Source organism: Syngnathus floridae, chromosome 5 (assembly GCF_059516105.1).
Source record: "Syngnathus floridae isolate MCC-2025c chromosome 5, RoL_Sflo_1.0, whole genome shotgun sequence".
Classification (NCBI taxonomy): domain Eukaryota; kingdom Metazoa; phylum Chordata; class Actinopteri; order Syngnathiformes; family Syngnathidae; genus Syngnathus; species Syngnathus floridae.
In genome coordinates, this window is record NC_142417.1 from 16,068,246 (window position 1) to 16,086,093 (window position 17,848).

The 17,848-nt window shown below is 41.1% G+C and overlaps 1 protein-coding gene across 2 annotated transcripts in view; it reads left to right on the forward strand.

Moving 5' to 3' along the window:
• adgrd2 (adhesion G protein-coupled receptor D2) overlaps positions 1-17,848 on the forward strand; it is a 55,696-nt gene that overhangs the window by 3,164 nt on the left and 34,684 nt on the right. The window contains exons 1-12 of one of the 2 annotated variants that reach the window (XM_088375584.1): positions 1,687-1,754; positions 2,781-2,903; positions 5,054-5,148; positions 6,302-6,589; positions 11,539-11,650; positions 12,748-12,882; positions 13,225-13,333; positions 15,385-15,490; positions 15,570-15,625; positions 15,802-15,928; positions 16,087-16,190; positions 16,455-16,557. In XM_088375584.1, coding sequence (XP_088231710.1) covers positions 1,745-1,754; positions 2,781-2,903; positions 5,054-5,148; positions 6,302-6,589; positions 11,539-11,650; positions 12,748-12,882; positions 13,225-13,333; positions 15,385-15,490; positions 15,570-15,625; positions 15,802-15,928; positions 16,087-16,190; positions 16,455-16,557 — 1,368 coding nt within the window. In that variant the 5' untranslated portion in view covers positions 1,687-1,744. Of the gene's footprint in view, positions 1-1,686; positions 1,755-2,780; positions 2,904-5,053; positions 5,149-6,301; positions 6,590-11,538; positions 11,651-12,747; positions 12,883-13,224; positions 13,334-15,384; positions 15,491-15,569; positions 15,626-15,801; positions 15,929-16,086; positions 16,191-16,454; positions 16,558-17,848 lie in introns of those variants that run through there. The other variant, XM_088375583.1, reaches the window with a different exon arrangement.

The window sequence follows — 17,848 nt, forward strand, 5'->3', positions numbered from 1 at the left end:
TGGGAAATAAAGAAAAGGGTGATGTAACACGATGTCATCAACAATGGGCCAAATCGACTGCCTTTAACTTAAAAGCGGTATAATTTGCATTTTTTTTGTCCCCCATAATGACGGTTTGTGTATAAAAGCTTCCTTTCAGTAATGTCCATCTTGGTTTCGTTCTGTCTCTTCTTTGTGTGAATTATATGGCACTATTTGCCTGGCGGATGGACATGCAATCAACCCACCACTTTTCTCCCCAGTGACCGTGTCACATATCCTTTCCTCCAGCAAAGCGGTGCCGCACAACAGCGGTCCACAGTCTTTTTACGAGTGTATAAAAGTGATCAAGTCATCACAAAAATCACGGAAAAAATCCTATATAAGCCACACCGAAATTTAGTCCGAAATTTACGGTAATCAAGACACTACATCAATGAATAAAATATACATTAAAAAAGTGGAACCCTCTTGACCGACCAAAATTAAGGAGTTGTTTTCTTCTTTTTTAGTTGCAGCCTTTCTGATTTTATTTTTCTTTTTCTTTTACTAAATTGCAAAATCAATTTAAATGTGATTAATTGTTCAGCTCTAAAAGCAAGACATAATGTTGATCAAACTTAAAGTTCTGCCTCAGGTTTTATTATGTAAAGCGTGGTAAATATTAGCGATGGGTCGATACCACTTTTTTATATCCGATACCGATACCAATGATGCAGCCTCGAGGATTGGCCATTGCAATACCGAGCCGATTCTTTTTGTCACTCTTAAATTATGTGGATGTAATTTAAAATACCGCACTCACGACTATTCTACTTCCCCAAAGAAAGGAGGAAAACACAAAGAAGTCATGTAAAAGGCAAATTTTTAAGGCCTGACTGACTGCCAATGAGTGAGTCAAGACACCAGTGAACAAAGAAAAAAAGACATTATTACGTAACAAAGAACATACACGTATAAACACGCCCCCAACTGCATTCCTGCTGGGTGAGAGGCCTGGTCCTAATGTCTGTCACAGTATACTGTATTTTACAGGCATTAGGCAATGTAATTCAGCTACTTCGTGTCACCAAAGTCTGCTCAAAAGCAATTGGACACCCTGTTAGAGCACTGTCTGCTTTTTGCAACAAACCTTGTGCTCTGCTCACAGAATCCAGGATGACCCCCCCCCCCCCCCACACACACACACGCACGCACTACATTCAATGTAACTCGCATCAGAGCGTAGACTGCAACGTCCATATTGTAAAGCACAGCAGAGGAGGGCCACTTTGACCCCTCCCTGTGATAACTGCAACTAACTGAATGCACATAGCACTTTACTGCGTAGTAGCTGGAATATTTTAACTGCTGCACTTTATACATGTTCTTATGTTTGTTGCTGCTCTTCATGCCTTTTAAATTGCCTCTCAAGGACAAATGAAGTGTTTGGAAATTAATTTAAATGACTAATCACGAATGGGTCTAATTTAATAGATTTCCAACACACTAGGTTATAAGGCACATGATCTTTGTGAAGCATGTATGTGAAATCATTCATTCTAATTGTATACGGTATGTTCGATTGTTAGTGTGTTTGTGTGCATGTGTGAGCTACTGCTTTAGTGTGTGCTGACTTGTGATGATAAACACTGCACATCGTAGTAGCAAATCTCACTTCCTTTTTGTGACATGCCAACGCACCAATGAAATTAAGAGATACCAATAAACTGGGAGAATGCCAATGCAACACAATACCGGTTAACCGAGTAGTGTGCTATATAATATGAAAAAAGGTACTTTTGGGTACACAGTGATCCCTTGCTACTTCGCGTTTCGTTTATCGCGGCTTTACTACATCGCAGACTTTTTTTTTCCTAATTAAAAAAAACATTCACAAAGTCTAAATAAAACTTCTAAATTGAGAAAACGTGTCTAACCTTTAGGACAATGTAGTATTGGTACAAATGTTCGTTCACATTCCTTTCGAAGTCCGTTTTCACGTGTTAGCACGATCGCGAATTATTATCTTTCCGCTAACTCCGTTAGCCTGCCCAGTACTTCTTGTTGGTGACCGTACTTCGCAGATTTCACTTATCGTGTTTTTTTTTTTTTTTAAACTAATTATCCGCGATAAAAGAGGGATTACTGTATAGGTCTGTTTCCTTCTGTGTCCACACACTAGCTACCATGAATTACGACTGTGTGTAGTTCCACCGGATTAACTTTAGTAAATTAAACCAGAAAATCATTGGATTCTATGCAAAATACGATGTAAATTATTTTTTTAACTCTCTTTTATTATTATTATTATTATTATTATTATTATTAGTAGTAGTAGTAGTAGTAGTAGTAGTAGTAGTAGTAGTAGTAGTAGTAGTAGTAGTATGCGATAAAGTAAGCTATGTGTAAAACGTAGGATCCAATTTTATTGGTAACACCCGTTCAATAAAATAGCTTTTCACTATTTTCTTGTCATATTTTGAGAGTGCGAACTCAAGATTGAAACGGTGTCAATGAGTCAATGGGTATATATGTGCACCTCAGACTGGAAACACATCAGTAATAAACAGACAACACACACAAGCATCACTTCATCATTTCTGATATACTATTGATCCTGCACAAGTAGAAATGCACACACAAGATGCTGCATAATTGCAATATGAATAGCATGTTTTTGTTTTGTGTTTTATTCTTCTGCATTGAGATTAACTTGTTTCTATTGAACAGTGGCAATGTTTATTTTCCTCTCAATTATTAACGCATTTGGTCTTTTCTGTCTGATTGGGCTTATTGGCGCTTGTGTGACGTGTGAACAGCAAAACACCAGCAGATGTCACTGCAAGGCTGCAGAACGCTGCAGATCCAGCCAGATCAACACCCACTAATGAGGCTGTCGGACTGCTCTGACCCGCTGCCATTTATCTGCGTGAGTAGCAGAGGTATGTAAAATTTTGCAATTTCTGAGGTAAATGCAAATAGTAGACTGTAAACTATCAATTTATCAACATCCAGGTCGAAATATTCCTTGCTTTTGTCTGCAATTGAACCTTTGTCTACCAGCCAAGTCCAGTGACGCTTGAGAGATTTTAATATTGAACGGTTCCTTTTTCACTTCTAAATAAGTCACATCTAAACTTTAATGTAAATTCATAAATTATTATCCAAAGTGGTGCGGTGGTGCCACTATGTATAATAATAACATTTCTGTCTCACAATGCAGAGATGCCGGGTTCAATTCTGGCTCTGGCCTTCGTGTGTGAAGTTTGCAAGTGCTTGTTGGATTTTTAAAATTGTGACATAACAGTTTTACAGTTGAAGGGACTGGAATTAAGATGTAAGTATTACACAGGTCCATTTCAGGTATCTATATGTCCAAAGAAATAATGATACACACGTATATGGGACAACTAATTCACCAATTCAGATCTTGTAACAAGACATGCACAAAAAAAGAGCACGTTATTCACAAACACACTGAACTGTGAGTGCCACGTCTCTCGCTCACATGCATCCATCCAACATAATAATGCATTGTAACCAAACAGGTATGCAATAAAGGGCATTACCGTATTTGCCGGTGTATTGGTCGACCTTTTTCGATTCAAAATCGACCGAAAAAAATCGACCTCGACTTATACACCGAGTCATAAAATTTAACTTCGTATTCATCGCTTCAAATGTGATGGTAACCAAGGCCGTTTCTCATGCATCTCATTGTGCGTTGCACTTAGAAAATTTGAACCGGGCGGCGTGCGCGAGTGCGCGGCCCGCTGGAAGTCGAATGAGGCTCCGCGATTTCATCCGCGGTGCTTATAAAGTGCCGATCCGGTCGGCGGGAGCTATTTTCGGCCACTTGGCGCGTGTGCACGGCCTCCCGGATGTGCCGGGCGGCGTGCGCGAGCTCGCCGGCCGCTGGAAGTCGAATGAGGCTCCGCGATCTCCTCCGCGGTGCTTATAAACAGCCGATCCGCTGGGCGGGAGCTATTTTCGGCCACTTGGCGCGTGCGCACGGCCTCCCGGATGTGCCGGGCGGCGTGTGCAAGCTCGCCGGCCGCTGGAAGTCGAATGAGGCTCCGCGATTTCATCCGCGGTGCTTATAACGTGCCGATCCGGTCGGCGGGAGCTATTTTCGGCCACTTGGCGCGTGCGCACGGCCTCCCGGATGTGCCGGGCGGCATGCGCGAGCTCGCCGGCCGCTCGAAGTCGAATGAGGCTCCGCGATCTCCTCCGCGGTGCTTATAAACAGCCGATCCGCTGGGCGGGAGCTATTTTCGGCCACTTGGCGCGTGCGCACGGCCTCCCGGTGGTGCCAGGCGGCGTGCGCGAGTGCGCTGGCCGCTGGAAGTCAAATGAGGCTCCGCGATCTCCTCCGCGGTGCTTATAAAGTGCCAATCCGCTCGGCTTGAAGCTATTTCCGGCCTCCCGGATGTGCCGGGCGGCGTGCGCGAGCTCGCCGGCCGCTGGAAGTCGAATGAGGCTCCGCGATCTCCTCCGCGGTGCTTATAAACAGCCGATCCGCTCGGCTGGAGCTATTTCCGGCCACTGCGCATGCGCACGGCCTCCCGGAATTTGAACACATTTCGTCAATAAATTTCGCATATTTCTGATTGAATTTTGAAGTTTAATATAATGCAACAATTGAGCTCGACTTATACAAAGGATATATCATAAAATCGTAAATTTCCGTCGAATTTTAGGGGGTCGACTTATACACCGAGTCGACTTATACACCGGCAAATACGGTAAATGTAAAATTATTACATGGTTTAGCTTTATAATAGCAGGCGGCATGTGTGAAATGTCGCGGTACAAAACTGCCTCCCGTCCCTCTTCAAACCGACTCTAAGTTCTGTTACACCCCAGTTATAGTTCTTTCAGGTGCATGCAACACAGGCTTGACAGGTTTCTCATCTGCACCATGATTGGCATGGTAAATGATTTTGATAAGTTTAAACATCTCGTCAAGCATCTTGTCATGTTTACCTGTCCCCTACACTTCCACTTGATGTAGCCAGAAATGCATCTTTTACACATCATATCAATGCATCAGCACCATTTTGTTGTTTATGTTATTGTTGTTTTGACCCAGAACGCTACCTGAAGATGAAACAGATGAGTGAGGCCCAAATCGCTCAACCCACTACCTTTATGAATCATCTGATGAAGCTTTCCAACAACAGCCAGGTGGAAAACCCAGACATTTTTATCCCTCTCATTTTCCTTCCATGACTTTATATGAATTTACTGTTCCTCAGAGTTCCACACTCAATTACAAACCCCAATTCCAATGAAGTTGGGACATTGTGTTCACTAAACATAAAAGATATTGCAATGATTTGTAAATCAAAGACATGATATTTAATGTTTAAAGAGATAAAAACACTTTGTATCAAGCATTCTCTTATTTTGAATTTGCAATACATTCAAAGAAAGGTAGGACAGAAGCGAAACGAAAAGGAAAGTGAAGGAAAGCTAAAAAAAAAAATGTTTAGATCATTCCACGATGATCATGATTTGGTATAAAGAGTGCAGTCCTGAAATGCTTAGTTGTTTATTTATTCTCGTTCTTGTTATATGTACAGTAATAGCCTATACTGTACTATACTATACTATACTATACTATACTATACTATACTATACTATACTATACTATACTATACTATACTATACTATACTATACTATACTATACTATACTATACTATTACTTGTACTAAGTTCACCTTGTTTTTCCTTTTTAATCACTTCACTGGTTCTTTTATATCAAACAAATTATTTTAGGTGCACTACCTGACATGTTTTGGCGGGTTCTTCCGTCTTCATCAGAGAGAGCGGAAGAACCCGCCGAAACATGTCAGGTAATGCACCTAAAACAATTTGTTTGATATACTATTACTTGTACTTTTGTTTTTTTATAGTATGTCTATAAACATATGAATAATCACAAACCAATATTTTCTTGTATATATTAACATCTTGTGTCACCAGAACGTCAAACTTCTAGGGGGGTGGGACATTTTATATAATCTAATACAGTGGTACCTCTACTTACAAACACTGATACTTACGAACCTTTCGAGATACGAACCGGAGTCTCGCGATTCTTTTGCTTCTGCATACAAACCAATGTTTTACCTCCGAACCGACGCCACAGTCACACCAACCGGCTTGTCTCCTTTGCTCTGCCATTCCCTGTTCGTCTCGGCTTGTTAGCAGTGTATAATACAAGTACAGTATGTTATTATGTATTATGTAGTATGAGATTTCCCAGACCTTACTTTGAAGTGTTGTTATTGAAAGTGATCTGAAAAAAAACAACTGGGCTGTCTCGTCTCTCAGGCAGTACTGGGACAACAGTCATCAGGGCTGAACAGCTTGGCCGAAGCTTCCGCCCTCCTGGATGTGTCGGTCCAGGCTCTGCAGAACACAAGGCAGGAGGGACTTCAGCCAACAGACATGGTTTCCCTCATCCAGTTGCTGTCTCTGGTTGCTGATGTCCCCCCACAGCTTTCCGATTCCACCAACCACACCAAGGAGAGCGTTCAGGAACTAAGCCAGCACTTCATCAGTGTCGCCGACAGCATCATCAGCCAGGACAATGCCTTCAAGTGGCAGGCCATCAAAGAGGTAGCACGCACTGCTTTGCGCCTTCTTATCGCCTCCTTGCCTTGCTGCACTTTTGGCTCTGCTTTGAACCTTTTTAAGTGGTGATTTATCGGTCATCTGGTCAAATACATGTGAAGAAAACAAACTCCACACAACCATACAATCGGTAAAAAAAACAAACTAAACACCGTTATATGTGGGCTTGCAACAGCCACATATTGTACATTTTATTTCCGCACTGCTCTACTGTACATTCAAATAGTCCTCATAAACTCAAACACCATCAACCTTATAGTCATGGGTATGAGCCTCATACGTAAATAAATCAACATTTTTATATTCATTTGAAGGCTCACTCATCTATGAAAGGTTTTTGCATGCATTACTTGAAGCATGGAGATATATTAATTCTGAAAATAATATAGTTCATTCGGGGTTTTTTGTGAGTTTCACAGTAGACTAATGGTTAATGTGTCTGTCTCACAATCAACATGTTCTATGGCGGGGATCCTCACTTAAAACACAGTTGAAAGTGATTTCTCAGGGCAAACGTCTGAACCTCAAAATGTTCTATAGCCGACAATATCAGAATGGCACATGTTGTTTTCTATAGTTGTTGTTTTGCAAATGTGATGTTAGATTTGTCACGCAAAACTAAAACTAATACCTGTCTGCACCAAATTGAATTTATTTTTATCCTGCCAAAGGACGACAATACAAGAAACTGAATAAGTATGTTCCCCAAACAGGGAAATGCAATATCTCAACCCTTAAAACAATTCACATCTGAATACAAAGAACACCAAAACTTAAGTAACTTAAGTAACCCACTAAAAAGACACAAACATATCAGGCTTGGAATTGGATACGGATTGTATTTTGCTGCCTGCAACACAAAAAAAACAAAAAAAACAAAGGCTGATAAACAGTTCAAGGTAAAACTGCACCATTATCTGCAACTCAAAAAAATATAGGCTGGTAAACAATTCAAGGTATTACAGCACTGTTATCACAGACATAAATTTCAAGTAACTCTGAGCAGGCAAATTAAGAAATCAGAACAAGTACGTGCACAGCAAAAGTAAAAAGAATGATTGGTTTACCATTATGGAATCTCCCAGCTCTATTACCAGATTCCTTCTTACGATCCAAATCTTTGTTTTAACATTTATTTACCCAGGAAAACAATTAAGAACAAATTCTTATTTACAACTGCGGCCTGAACTGTGACAAAAATGTCTCCTCATGTTTGCTTATGCTGTCCCCAAATGACAGTATCAATGGCAAACATTCAGTGTCTATTTTGTGGCTGTCAGTTCAATAGTTTTCCTGTACTGGGCTCTCATTTCCGTTTGCTCGCGAGTTCAGTGGACATGTTTAGTCAAAGCTTGCGTTTCTTTTGGAAGTGCTTCTTTAATGTTTTGCTTTTTATCTAAGTCAAAATGTGAGGCACTTGCTTCTAGAAAATGAAAAAGTCTGTTACTGGTTCTGTCCTTTATTAATAACCTTATAGTCTTAGTAAACTTTCCTAACTTTTGACAAAGCCATGTTTTCCATTCTGCAAAATTCTTCCTTGTAAACAAATGGCTTTTTCGGCTCATTATGGTCACAATACTGAATGTACTACTGTGACAGTGGCGTATGTGAGGAAAAAAACAGCAGCTTGACAATGCACATAGTAATTCAATTCCATACGTCCATATTAGACCTTGACTTGGTCCAAACCCAGACTGCAATCTGATATCTGCACATATCTGATAGACAGCTTCCACATCAAATCAAATCAAGTCAAAAATCAAATCAAATCAATCTTTATTTTCCAAGTTTGAGCATGCCAAACAAGGAAATTGACTCCGGTACATCTTGGCCTCTGTACAACATTTAGGTAGCTAACAACATTCAGGACATGTGCAAAAATCGACAATTCTTCTCAAACATCCCCTGATCTTAAACTCCCAGGAGGGCAAGGAAAAACTCAAAACTCCTACTAGGGGACATGAGAAACGTTGAGAAGAGACCACAGATGGGAGGATCCCTCTTCCAGGATGACCAGGCTCCAATGGATGCAGAGAGGACACATAGTACACATAATATGGACAATCCAAAATCACAAAACATGTTTCTTAATTGAACACTCTAAAATGACCATAGCTGTGATTGTGAGTGTGAATATTTTTTTGTAGATATGCTTCTGTGTCTTTGGGTTGAGAAGACGGGTTCATCCTAGCCAGGCCATCAGTCAGATACAGAGCAGATCTACACAACGCAAACAATCATTCACAATCACATTCACAGTTCAGGATGAAAAAACCCGTTGCCCAAAGCCAGCTGAGATAAGCTACTGTGTTTATAATTTATCTTCTCAAAGCATAACCAGACTTCGAAGTACAACAAAATGTCAACCACACAATTACAGTGACTTTAGTTACTCAAGTAACTATAATTGTATGGCTTAGTAGGCAATCAAAAGCTTGAGCGGATTCCCGCCCCTCATCACTAGAGGGCAATGTGTTTTTATTCATAAATGGATTTTATCAGGGACACGTGAACACCGCCATCATTTGCATTATCAAGCTGCTTATTTCTGGATCAAAACATATTCTGGCTCAAATATTTTCACACTTTTAGGATTTCTCTACATGAAACCTACAAGGTAAGATTACATAAAAGAAAACGGCACAGAAACTCACATTCACACAGATTTATAGAATAAATAAAGAAACAACTGTGCTTTTTTTCCACATCATTTTTCAGTGTAGTGAAAAGCGTTATATGATTCGTATCTATTTTCTATCCACATTTTGAACACAACTTGTCCTCCTTAGTGTTGCCAGTACCTGGAGTCTGTTTCAGTAACTTTGGGCGAGAGGCACGGTAGACTGGTTGGCACTAAGCCACAGATTCGCAGGGCACATACAAACTATTCACGCTCGTATTCACACTTACGGGCAGTTTAACATTTTCATTTTACCTAAACATGCATGAAGTGGGGGGAGGAATCTAGGAAAAAAAAAAAAAATACGCAGGGAGAACATGCAAACCCCGATAACCTGTAAGGCCCACATGCTTCCCAATATTCTGTTCAGCCTGTGATTAATATTAATAATAATAATAATTGTCCTTGGCATGCAGTTCAGGGTGTAGTCTGCCTTTTGCGCAATGTCAGGTGGGATAGGTTCCAGCACCCCCCTTGAACAGGATAAGCAGTGCTGAAAATGGATGAATTGCTAATAGTAATAATAATAATAATAATAATAATAGTAATAATAATTCCGTGATATGCACAGGGGTGTCAAACTCACTTTTGTCACGGGCCGCATTGTAGTCATAGTTTTCCTCGGAGGGCCATTATGATATCATGATGTTATTATGTCAATGCCTTATATTGTATACTGTATAGGCTGAATAACTAGTTTTGAAATCAGAGACTAGTAAAAACTGTTTAAATATTTTAAAAACTATGAATGCTAATAAATATTTCTAGCATTTTTTCTATTTTTGTAAAGTGAAGACAATTTGTAATTTTGAAGTCGATGCACAATTTGTCTTTGCGGGTCACATAAAATCATTTGGTGCGCCGTATCTGGCCCCCGGCCTTGAGTTTGACACCTATGTGCTCGTGGATCCATATGGAGGCAACCCATGGCAAGTGTGTTCATATTCGCACTTGCCTCCCTTCCCCCAGGCCTCTCAACACTCCAAGGCCATCTCAGCCCAGATTCAATAGATGAGCATCTCTTTGACAAACTGTTTCCATGCTGTAACCGCCTCCTTGCCACACTGCCCCTGGCTGTATTCAAGGCTCAGCTCTCCTGATCATTGTGTTTAGAATGAGTGGTTTCAAAACTGACAATGTAAAAATGTATGATTACCCCTGCATTAGAGGCTTATCCATTAGACTCTCTGTGAGTGTTATTCAACCAAACTGTACTTAGAGTCTGAGAGGAGAAAACAGTGCTGAAAACAATTTCGGTTGGATGGAGTACGAGGTTAAAAATACTGTTAAATACTCCTTAATTAATAATTAATGGGCTTTGAATGTTAATTAAAGAGACACTTCACAAGGCTGAACGTGGGCACTTATATGATAGGGCTGTCTGTAAAAATGATGTCACCACTAAAAATCATGCCACTAAACGAATCTGTGGTAATTTAAGGGCTTTTTGGGGATGAGATTTATGACACACCTCCCATATTTGGAGCTGGCTTTCTGTTTTTTTTTCCCTCTGACCCTATGTCACTGGAGGCAGGTAGGTGAGCATTGCAATGCGTATTGTTTCCTGGCTTTGTATGTCACGTTTTATTGTCACCTAGTGTCTGAAAAGGTGATTAATTACCACCAAAATTCATATGCACCTTCCAACACTTCAACGTGTGGAAATATAAACGCGTTCTATACAATATTCCGAATTTACTTAACGTCAGCTGCTATGAGTAAAACCGACTATCACCTCCACAGAATAAAGACTATTGTGCTGATTTTTTTATAGGCTGAGGTGGAGATTAGAAGGAATGTGCATATACATTATGGTGGTGTTAATCATCAGCCCAAAAAGCTCTGTGCAATGATTTTGAATTGATAAATCAGTCCCTACTGTGACTCCCACCGAGACATGAATGGAGGGGACGAGGGCATGGCCATATTCCAAATTAAAAGTGGACCTTTTTCAAGGCATTACCAGTTGTGTTGTTTCTCCAACATGAATGGATTAAATAGAAAATGGAAACAGTTTTCATTTCCCTGATTGAAAAATACATAAACTGACCGTCACTTTAATAATCAAATTTGATGCTGGAAGCTGTTTTAAGATGATATCAACTCCATATTATGTTCCATTATTAGTTGATATAATGGTCTGATGTCACAATATTCTGTGTAACTGCATGCTTTCATACAGCTCTGCAGCTGAGCTTAGTATAATGTAGAAGACAGGGTGGTTGGTAATATGGCAGTGTTGCATGTGTTCCAGGTGGTGAATGGTCCCATGGATGTGGTGAAGAGTATTGACCAGATGGTGACCAGCTTAAGCCCCGGGTTGATGGCAGAGAGAGATCACCTGACATTTCACAGCCCCAACATCAGTGAGTGTCACACGATGGCGATAGGGGACTCAAGCCACACAACTTAAATAGTGTCTGGTGGGGTGGGTGGGGCCAACCATAGCCCTGCTAGAAATCGGTGTAGTTAAGGCCACCGATGTCCTCTCACACATTTTCAGGAACCCGTTTTTTTTTCTTTTTTTTTTTCTTCCCAGGTGTAGTAAAAGCGCTGGTACTCTGTACTTAAGCAGTAGTACAGAGACAGGTGAAAGTAAAAGTACTGATCCCAAAAAACAATTCAAACTCCTGTGAGTAGAAAAGTAGAGAATCTAAAATGTACTTAAGTTTTAAAGTAAACTATATTTTACTGACTGTTATATGCAACGCCCCTTTTGATAACATGACACAACCTTCTCTGCCTGCAAAAAACTTTATCAATTTACATAGTGCCTATATTGCTGACCAGCACATTGTATGTGGTTTAAATGACAATTTAGCTGATGATGATTGAGTAAATTATAGCACAAATACTTTTAAAATATATTTCTTAAAACGAGACAGATTTTTTTCATACTCAAAGCCGATGTTTTTTAGGATGGCACAAGATGCAACACCATGGATGGGAAATAGCTTGTCTCTCTGGATTAGTTGCCATTAGTAATGGTACATGTCAGTGCTGTCCACCTCAATATCTCAAGAGTTCAATCTGTCAAGAGGTCAACCATAGTTGATTTTACGTCTCTCGCTTCACATAATTTTTACATTGCGTCAGCCTTTGCAGAGATTGAAAACTGCAACACACCTGTTTTAACAAAAAAAGAAGATATTTGTTTTTTTGTCTTTCAATGTATTAACTAAGTCAATTGAGAACACTTTCTTATTTCCAATGACTCCGTGGAGGCAAGGTGTGTGAAGTGTTTTGCTCAAGCATACTACAACATGTGAATTGGACAGAGCTAGGCTCGAATCGCTTCTGAACGACCCTCTCTACTGCCTGAGTAACAGCCGCCTCAGTTCATTGTTCATATATTTAAGTAAAAAGTCTTATAAAAATAAAACTGCAGTACAGATATCCGAAAAATCTACTTCAGCACATGTCCCACCGGAGATCTGCTTTCAACCTCTCCTGACATTTACAGAATTAGCAGTGCAGCAGCAGCAGCTTCATGAGTCATCCAAAGGAACGAGTTTCTGTGGCCCTGACAATGAGAAACATTCCAACTCCGACTGTATTACAGTTCCACATCAAAAAGTCCAGGATCTCCTTAACAAAGGTAGACTGAACCCTCCAAGAGCCAATCGTTTTCTTTCGCTTTACATTCACTCAAGTCAACTGAATATTCAGATTTACTATGCAGTCACATCATTTTGTTTGCAACTGAGACACATTCCGCTGTACAGGTGAATGCATCCTCTATGAACACATGTGAGAATGTGTAGGCTGCATTCATGTTTTCTCCATCTAAGATTGTGCAATAAAATGCAGATGGGTTTGCAACAAATATTTGTCTAAATAATAAATAATGCTAAAGTAATACTTTATTGGATTGTTTCATTTATTGTTGTGGTGAAATCCAGGGATATCTTTTTATTCTGTTACTGTGCTTAATGGACAGGATTCCATAAACTTACCCTGGTCAACACTTGGTATGGTTCTCTGCGGCCTCTTTTCAACCCTGAAGGAAACATCAGCATGGTTCCGACTGTCACGGATGGCAGCCAAAGGTATCCTACAAGAATACATATAGTACCGTATGTGCCGGTGTATAAGTCGACTCGGTGTATAAGTCGACCCCCTAAAATTCGACGGAAATTTACGATTTTATGATATATCCTTTGTATAAGTCGAGCTCAATTGTTGCATTATATTAAACTTCAAAATTCAATCAGAAATATGCGAAATTTATTGACGAAATGTGTTCAAATTCCGGGAGGCCGTGCGCATGCGCAGTGGCCGGAAATAGCTCCAGCCGAGCGGATCGGCTGTTTATAAGCACCGCGGAGGAGATTGCGGAGCCTCATTCGACTTCCAGCGGCCGGCGAGCTCGCGCACGCTGCCCGGCACCACCGGGAGGCCGGAAATAGCTCTAAGCCGAGCGGATCGGCACTTTATAAGCACCGCGGAGGAGATCGCGGAGCCTCATTCGACTTCCAGCGGCCAGCGCACTCGCGCACGCCGCCTGGCACCACCGGGAGGCCGTGCACACGCGCCAAGTGGCCGGAAATAGCTCCCGCCGAGCGGATCGGCTCTTTATAAGCACCGCGGAGGAGATCGCTGAGCCTCATTCGACTTCCAGCAGCCGGCGAGCTCGCGCACGCCGCCCGGCACATCCGGGAGGCCGTGCGCACGCGCCAAGTGGCCGGAAATAGCTCCCGCCGAGCGGATCGGCTGTTTATAAGCACTGCGGAGGAGATCGCGGAGCCTCATTCGACTTCCAGCAGCCGGCGAGCTCGCGCACGCCGCCCGGCACAGCCGGGAGGCCGTGCGCACGCGCCGGGTGGCCGAAAATAGCGCCGGCCGCGCGGATCGGCACTTTATAAGCACCGCGGATGAAATCGCGGAGCCTCATTCGACTTCCAGCGGGCCGCGCACTCGCGCACGCCGCCCGGTTCAAATTTTCTAAGTGCCAACGGCTCTTGCGCCAAAAAGAGTCCGTCTCGGCTGGTTCCCCATGTCGGCCAGAACAAGTGAAAATTTGGCCTCTTCCCCTGGAAGTCTGGCCAAGTTTGGCGAATATTTTCTAAGTGCCAACGACTCAACCGCCGTAAAGTGTCCGCCTCGGCTGGTTCCCCATGTCGGCCACCACAAGTGAAAATTCGGCCTCTTCCCCTGGAAGTCTGGCCAAGTTTGGCGAATATTTTCAAAGTGCGAACGACTCAACCGCCGTAAAGTGTCCGCCTCGGCTGGTTCCCCGTATCGGCCACCACAAGTGAAAATTCGGCCTCTTCCCCTGGAAGTCCGGCCAAGTTTGGCGAATATTTTCTAAGTGCCAACGACTCAACCGCCGTAAAGTGTCCGCCTCGGCTGGTTCCTCCGGTCGGCCAGAACAAGTGAAAATTCGGCCTCATCCCCTGGAAGTCTGGCCAAGTTTGGCGAATATTTTCTAAGCGCCAACGACATTCATTTAGACATGGCGATTGAATGTTTACGTACCGGTAGTTATTGTCGTTGCTTGACGCGCAATGACTCGCACATTCGCTCAATACCCAGTACTTCCCCCTAGCAGTCATCGTCGCTGCCTGGCTTTCAATGTCCGTTATTGAGGTGAGAATATTTGAAATTGTTGCTGAGGATGCGTGTTAATGCGACGAACGCTTTATAATGATTCAGTTTCTCGCTGTTTGATGAGCCTGACGGACGCACACCCACGCACAATGAGCTGCATGAGAAACGGCCTTGGTTACCATCACATTTGAAGCGATGAATACGAAGTTAAATTTTATGACTCGGTGTATAAGTCGAGGTCGATTTTTTTCGGTCGATTTTGGATCGAAAAAGGTCGACTAACACACCGGCAAATACGGTAGTTAATTTCTTTTTTTTTTTTTCTTCATCCTATTGTTGGCCATAATCATTGCATTGTACTTTTAGTTTCATGATACACTTAAACAGATTTTTATCCCCACATGAGCAAGACTTTGAAAACAGGAATTGCATATTTTATACTTCATTTGTATATTACATTAGCTTTTTTACTTGGCAATAATTTAATGTATTTGTAGGTGTAAGCATTGTCACAGTATTACGAGTCATGAAATAAATGTTTGCGCTTTAGGTATTTGGGTACGATCATGGGCTCCTCTGTTATATCCACCACAGTCCTGGGAGACAACCAGCACGTCAGCACAGCAGTCAACTTTCAACTCCGTCACAAAGTACAAGTGAGGACATTGGAGTACAGTGTTCACAATTCTTTTTTTAATGATAACATTTCTCACATTCGGTCTATGTATCTAATAGAATTCTGCTGGTGCTGTATATGATCCAGTGTGTGCTTTCTGGGATTTTAATCTCACGTAAGTACACTTTGGAACAAAGTCATTTGGAATTTTGGATAGATTTCCAATACCAAAGCTATCTCACTGTAAGATCAGAACAATGACAATGACCCTAACTATTTAAGATATTGGAAAATTTCCATTCTTCCCATTCCTGTATGTGTTTGGATAAATTCATATCTGTCTCTATTTAGTCCAGAGGCTGGTGGGTGGTGGAATACCAAAGGATGTGAGGTTGTTTCCAAACAGTATGGCTACACAGTGTGCTACTGCAATCACACCACCAATTTTGCATTGCTACTACAGGTCTATGAAGCCCAGGTAACCTTCACTGTGTTTATTCAGGATTTTTTTTTCATCTGTGTTGGCTTCTATTTTCAGCTCATAGATTTACGCACTATATGTGGGGGATGCGTGTGTGCGTGTGTGCGTGTGTGTGTGTGTGTGTGTGTGTGTGTGTGTGCGTGTGTGCGTTTTAGCCAAGCCCAGAAAACAAAAAAGCTTTGCAGGTACTGACGTTCATTGGCTGTGGAGTGTCTCTGTGTGGCCTCCTCTTCACCTTCATCCTCTTCATTGCTGTGGGGTGAGTCACAAATATCACAGAGCACACCTTTTAAAGAGCAGAGGTTGAAAAGCATTTCAAAAAACCCTACCGGATTCACATCTGAAAAAAAAAAACGAGGCAGGTTTGTTGAAGCGCTTCTGAGAATTTCCTTTTTAAATACTCAACAATCCCAATGAATCTTAGATCATTCAATTAGATCTTTGACAACAATGTAATATTGTACTTACAGTCTCAAAATGATATTCATTTTCCTTCATCATATTTGTGTTTGCCTTTATATAGGGTTCCGAAATCAGATCGCACCACTGTCCATAAGAACCTGATTGTTGCTCTCAGCATTGCTGAGTTGCTGTTAATGTGCAGTGACTGGGCGTCTGCCAATGAGGTGAGAATGCATCATGATTTTGTCACAAAATGCAGTGCAAGCTGTGCGAGGTTGACAACAATTGAAGAATACTTTGTTTTTGTTGTAAAAAAAAAGAATTCACCATGCACAAAGTATAAAAAGATGGAAATCAGAATGTCATCCAAATCAGTTTAAATGGGTGAACTAAGTAGTCTGTCTGGTCACACAGATGACATGATTGGGTAGAACACAAGATAAAAAAAAAAGACTGGAGTGAATAGAGAATTAAATTTACAAACACAAGAGTTTGAACCTAGAACTGAAAGTAGCCAAAACAATCACGTGATCAACACATTTCTAGTAATTATGTGAGGGTCTGAGAAAATGACAAAACATTCCAATTCTGATAGGAGACATGCTAATAATACTACTGTTTTTAAAAGGTAATTTAAATGAGATATTTTGCAATTGGTTCACAATTTACAACACTACCATGTCTGTGAAAAATGTATTAAAATATTAAATATAGTTTTTAAGAATCAGCTGCTTTATGTCCACATTTTAAGCCCATCTGAAATGTACCTGTTTTGAGAAGGCAGTCCTGTCTTCAGACAGTAAGCCATTGCTCAGCATCCCCTCTGATGCGTGGCGAATGTCAAGTATGGCTTGTGTTACCATGGAAACAGGAGCAAGCGTTTGTGACAAGGCAAAAGTGTTAAAAAAAAAAAGCGAGCGCCTATAAAAGCAATGGTCATTTTTTATTCTTTATTTGTGACTATTACTCAACTACAATACTACATTAAATATGAAATATGGGACCCACATATCTGTTTGAAAAAGATTTTACATTACTGATATGTTCAGTCGTTTTGTAAAATGACTTGCATTGTTTTAATTAAATGCATTCAGAATGTGACTATACTGTTAATTTACAAGTGGCGGGCTGTGTATTCGGGAACTGGGCCTTTGGTGGGGGATTCAATCCCCCTCCTATTGCCACCACCATCAGATTGCAAACATTGAAGCTGTCAATATGATATAAAAACACAATATACTGTAACGACATGCAAAAAGACCATGTAAATAATCTGGAGCTGTCTAGAATCAATATCTAACAAAATGACAAAAACATAAGAAATGTAATAAAATAGACTATTGTCACCAAATATTATGATTATTTACTGGTCACCAAATATTATGATTATTTATTGAATCAATCTGTATAGTTTACAACAATTTACTTTTTAGGGCCTAAGCAGCGACCACTGCAAGGTGCCTACGTATGTACTTAAAGCCTTTTGAGTAGACTGAAAACTTGTTTCTGTCAGAT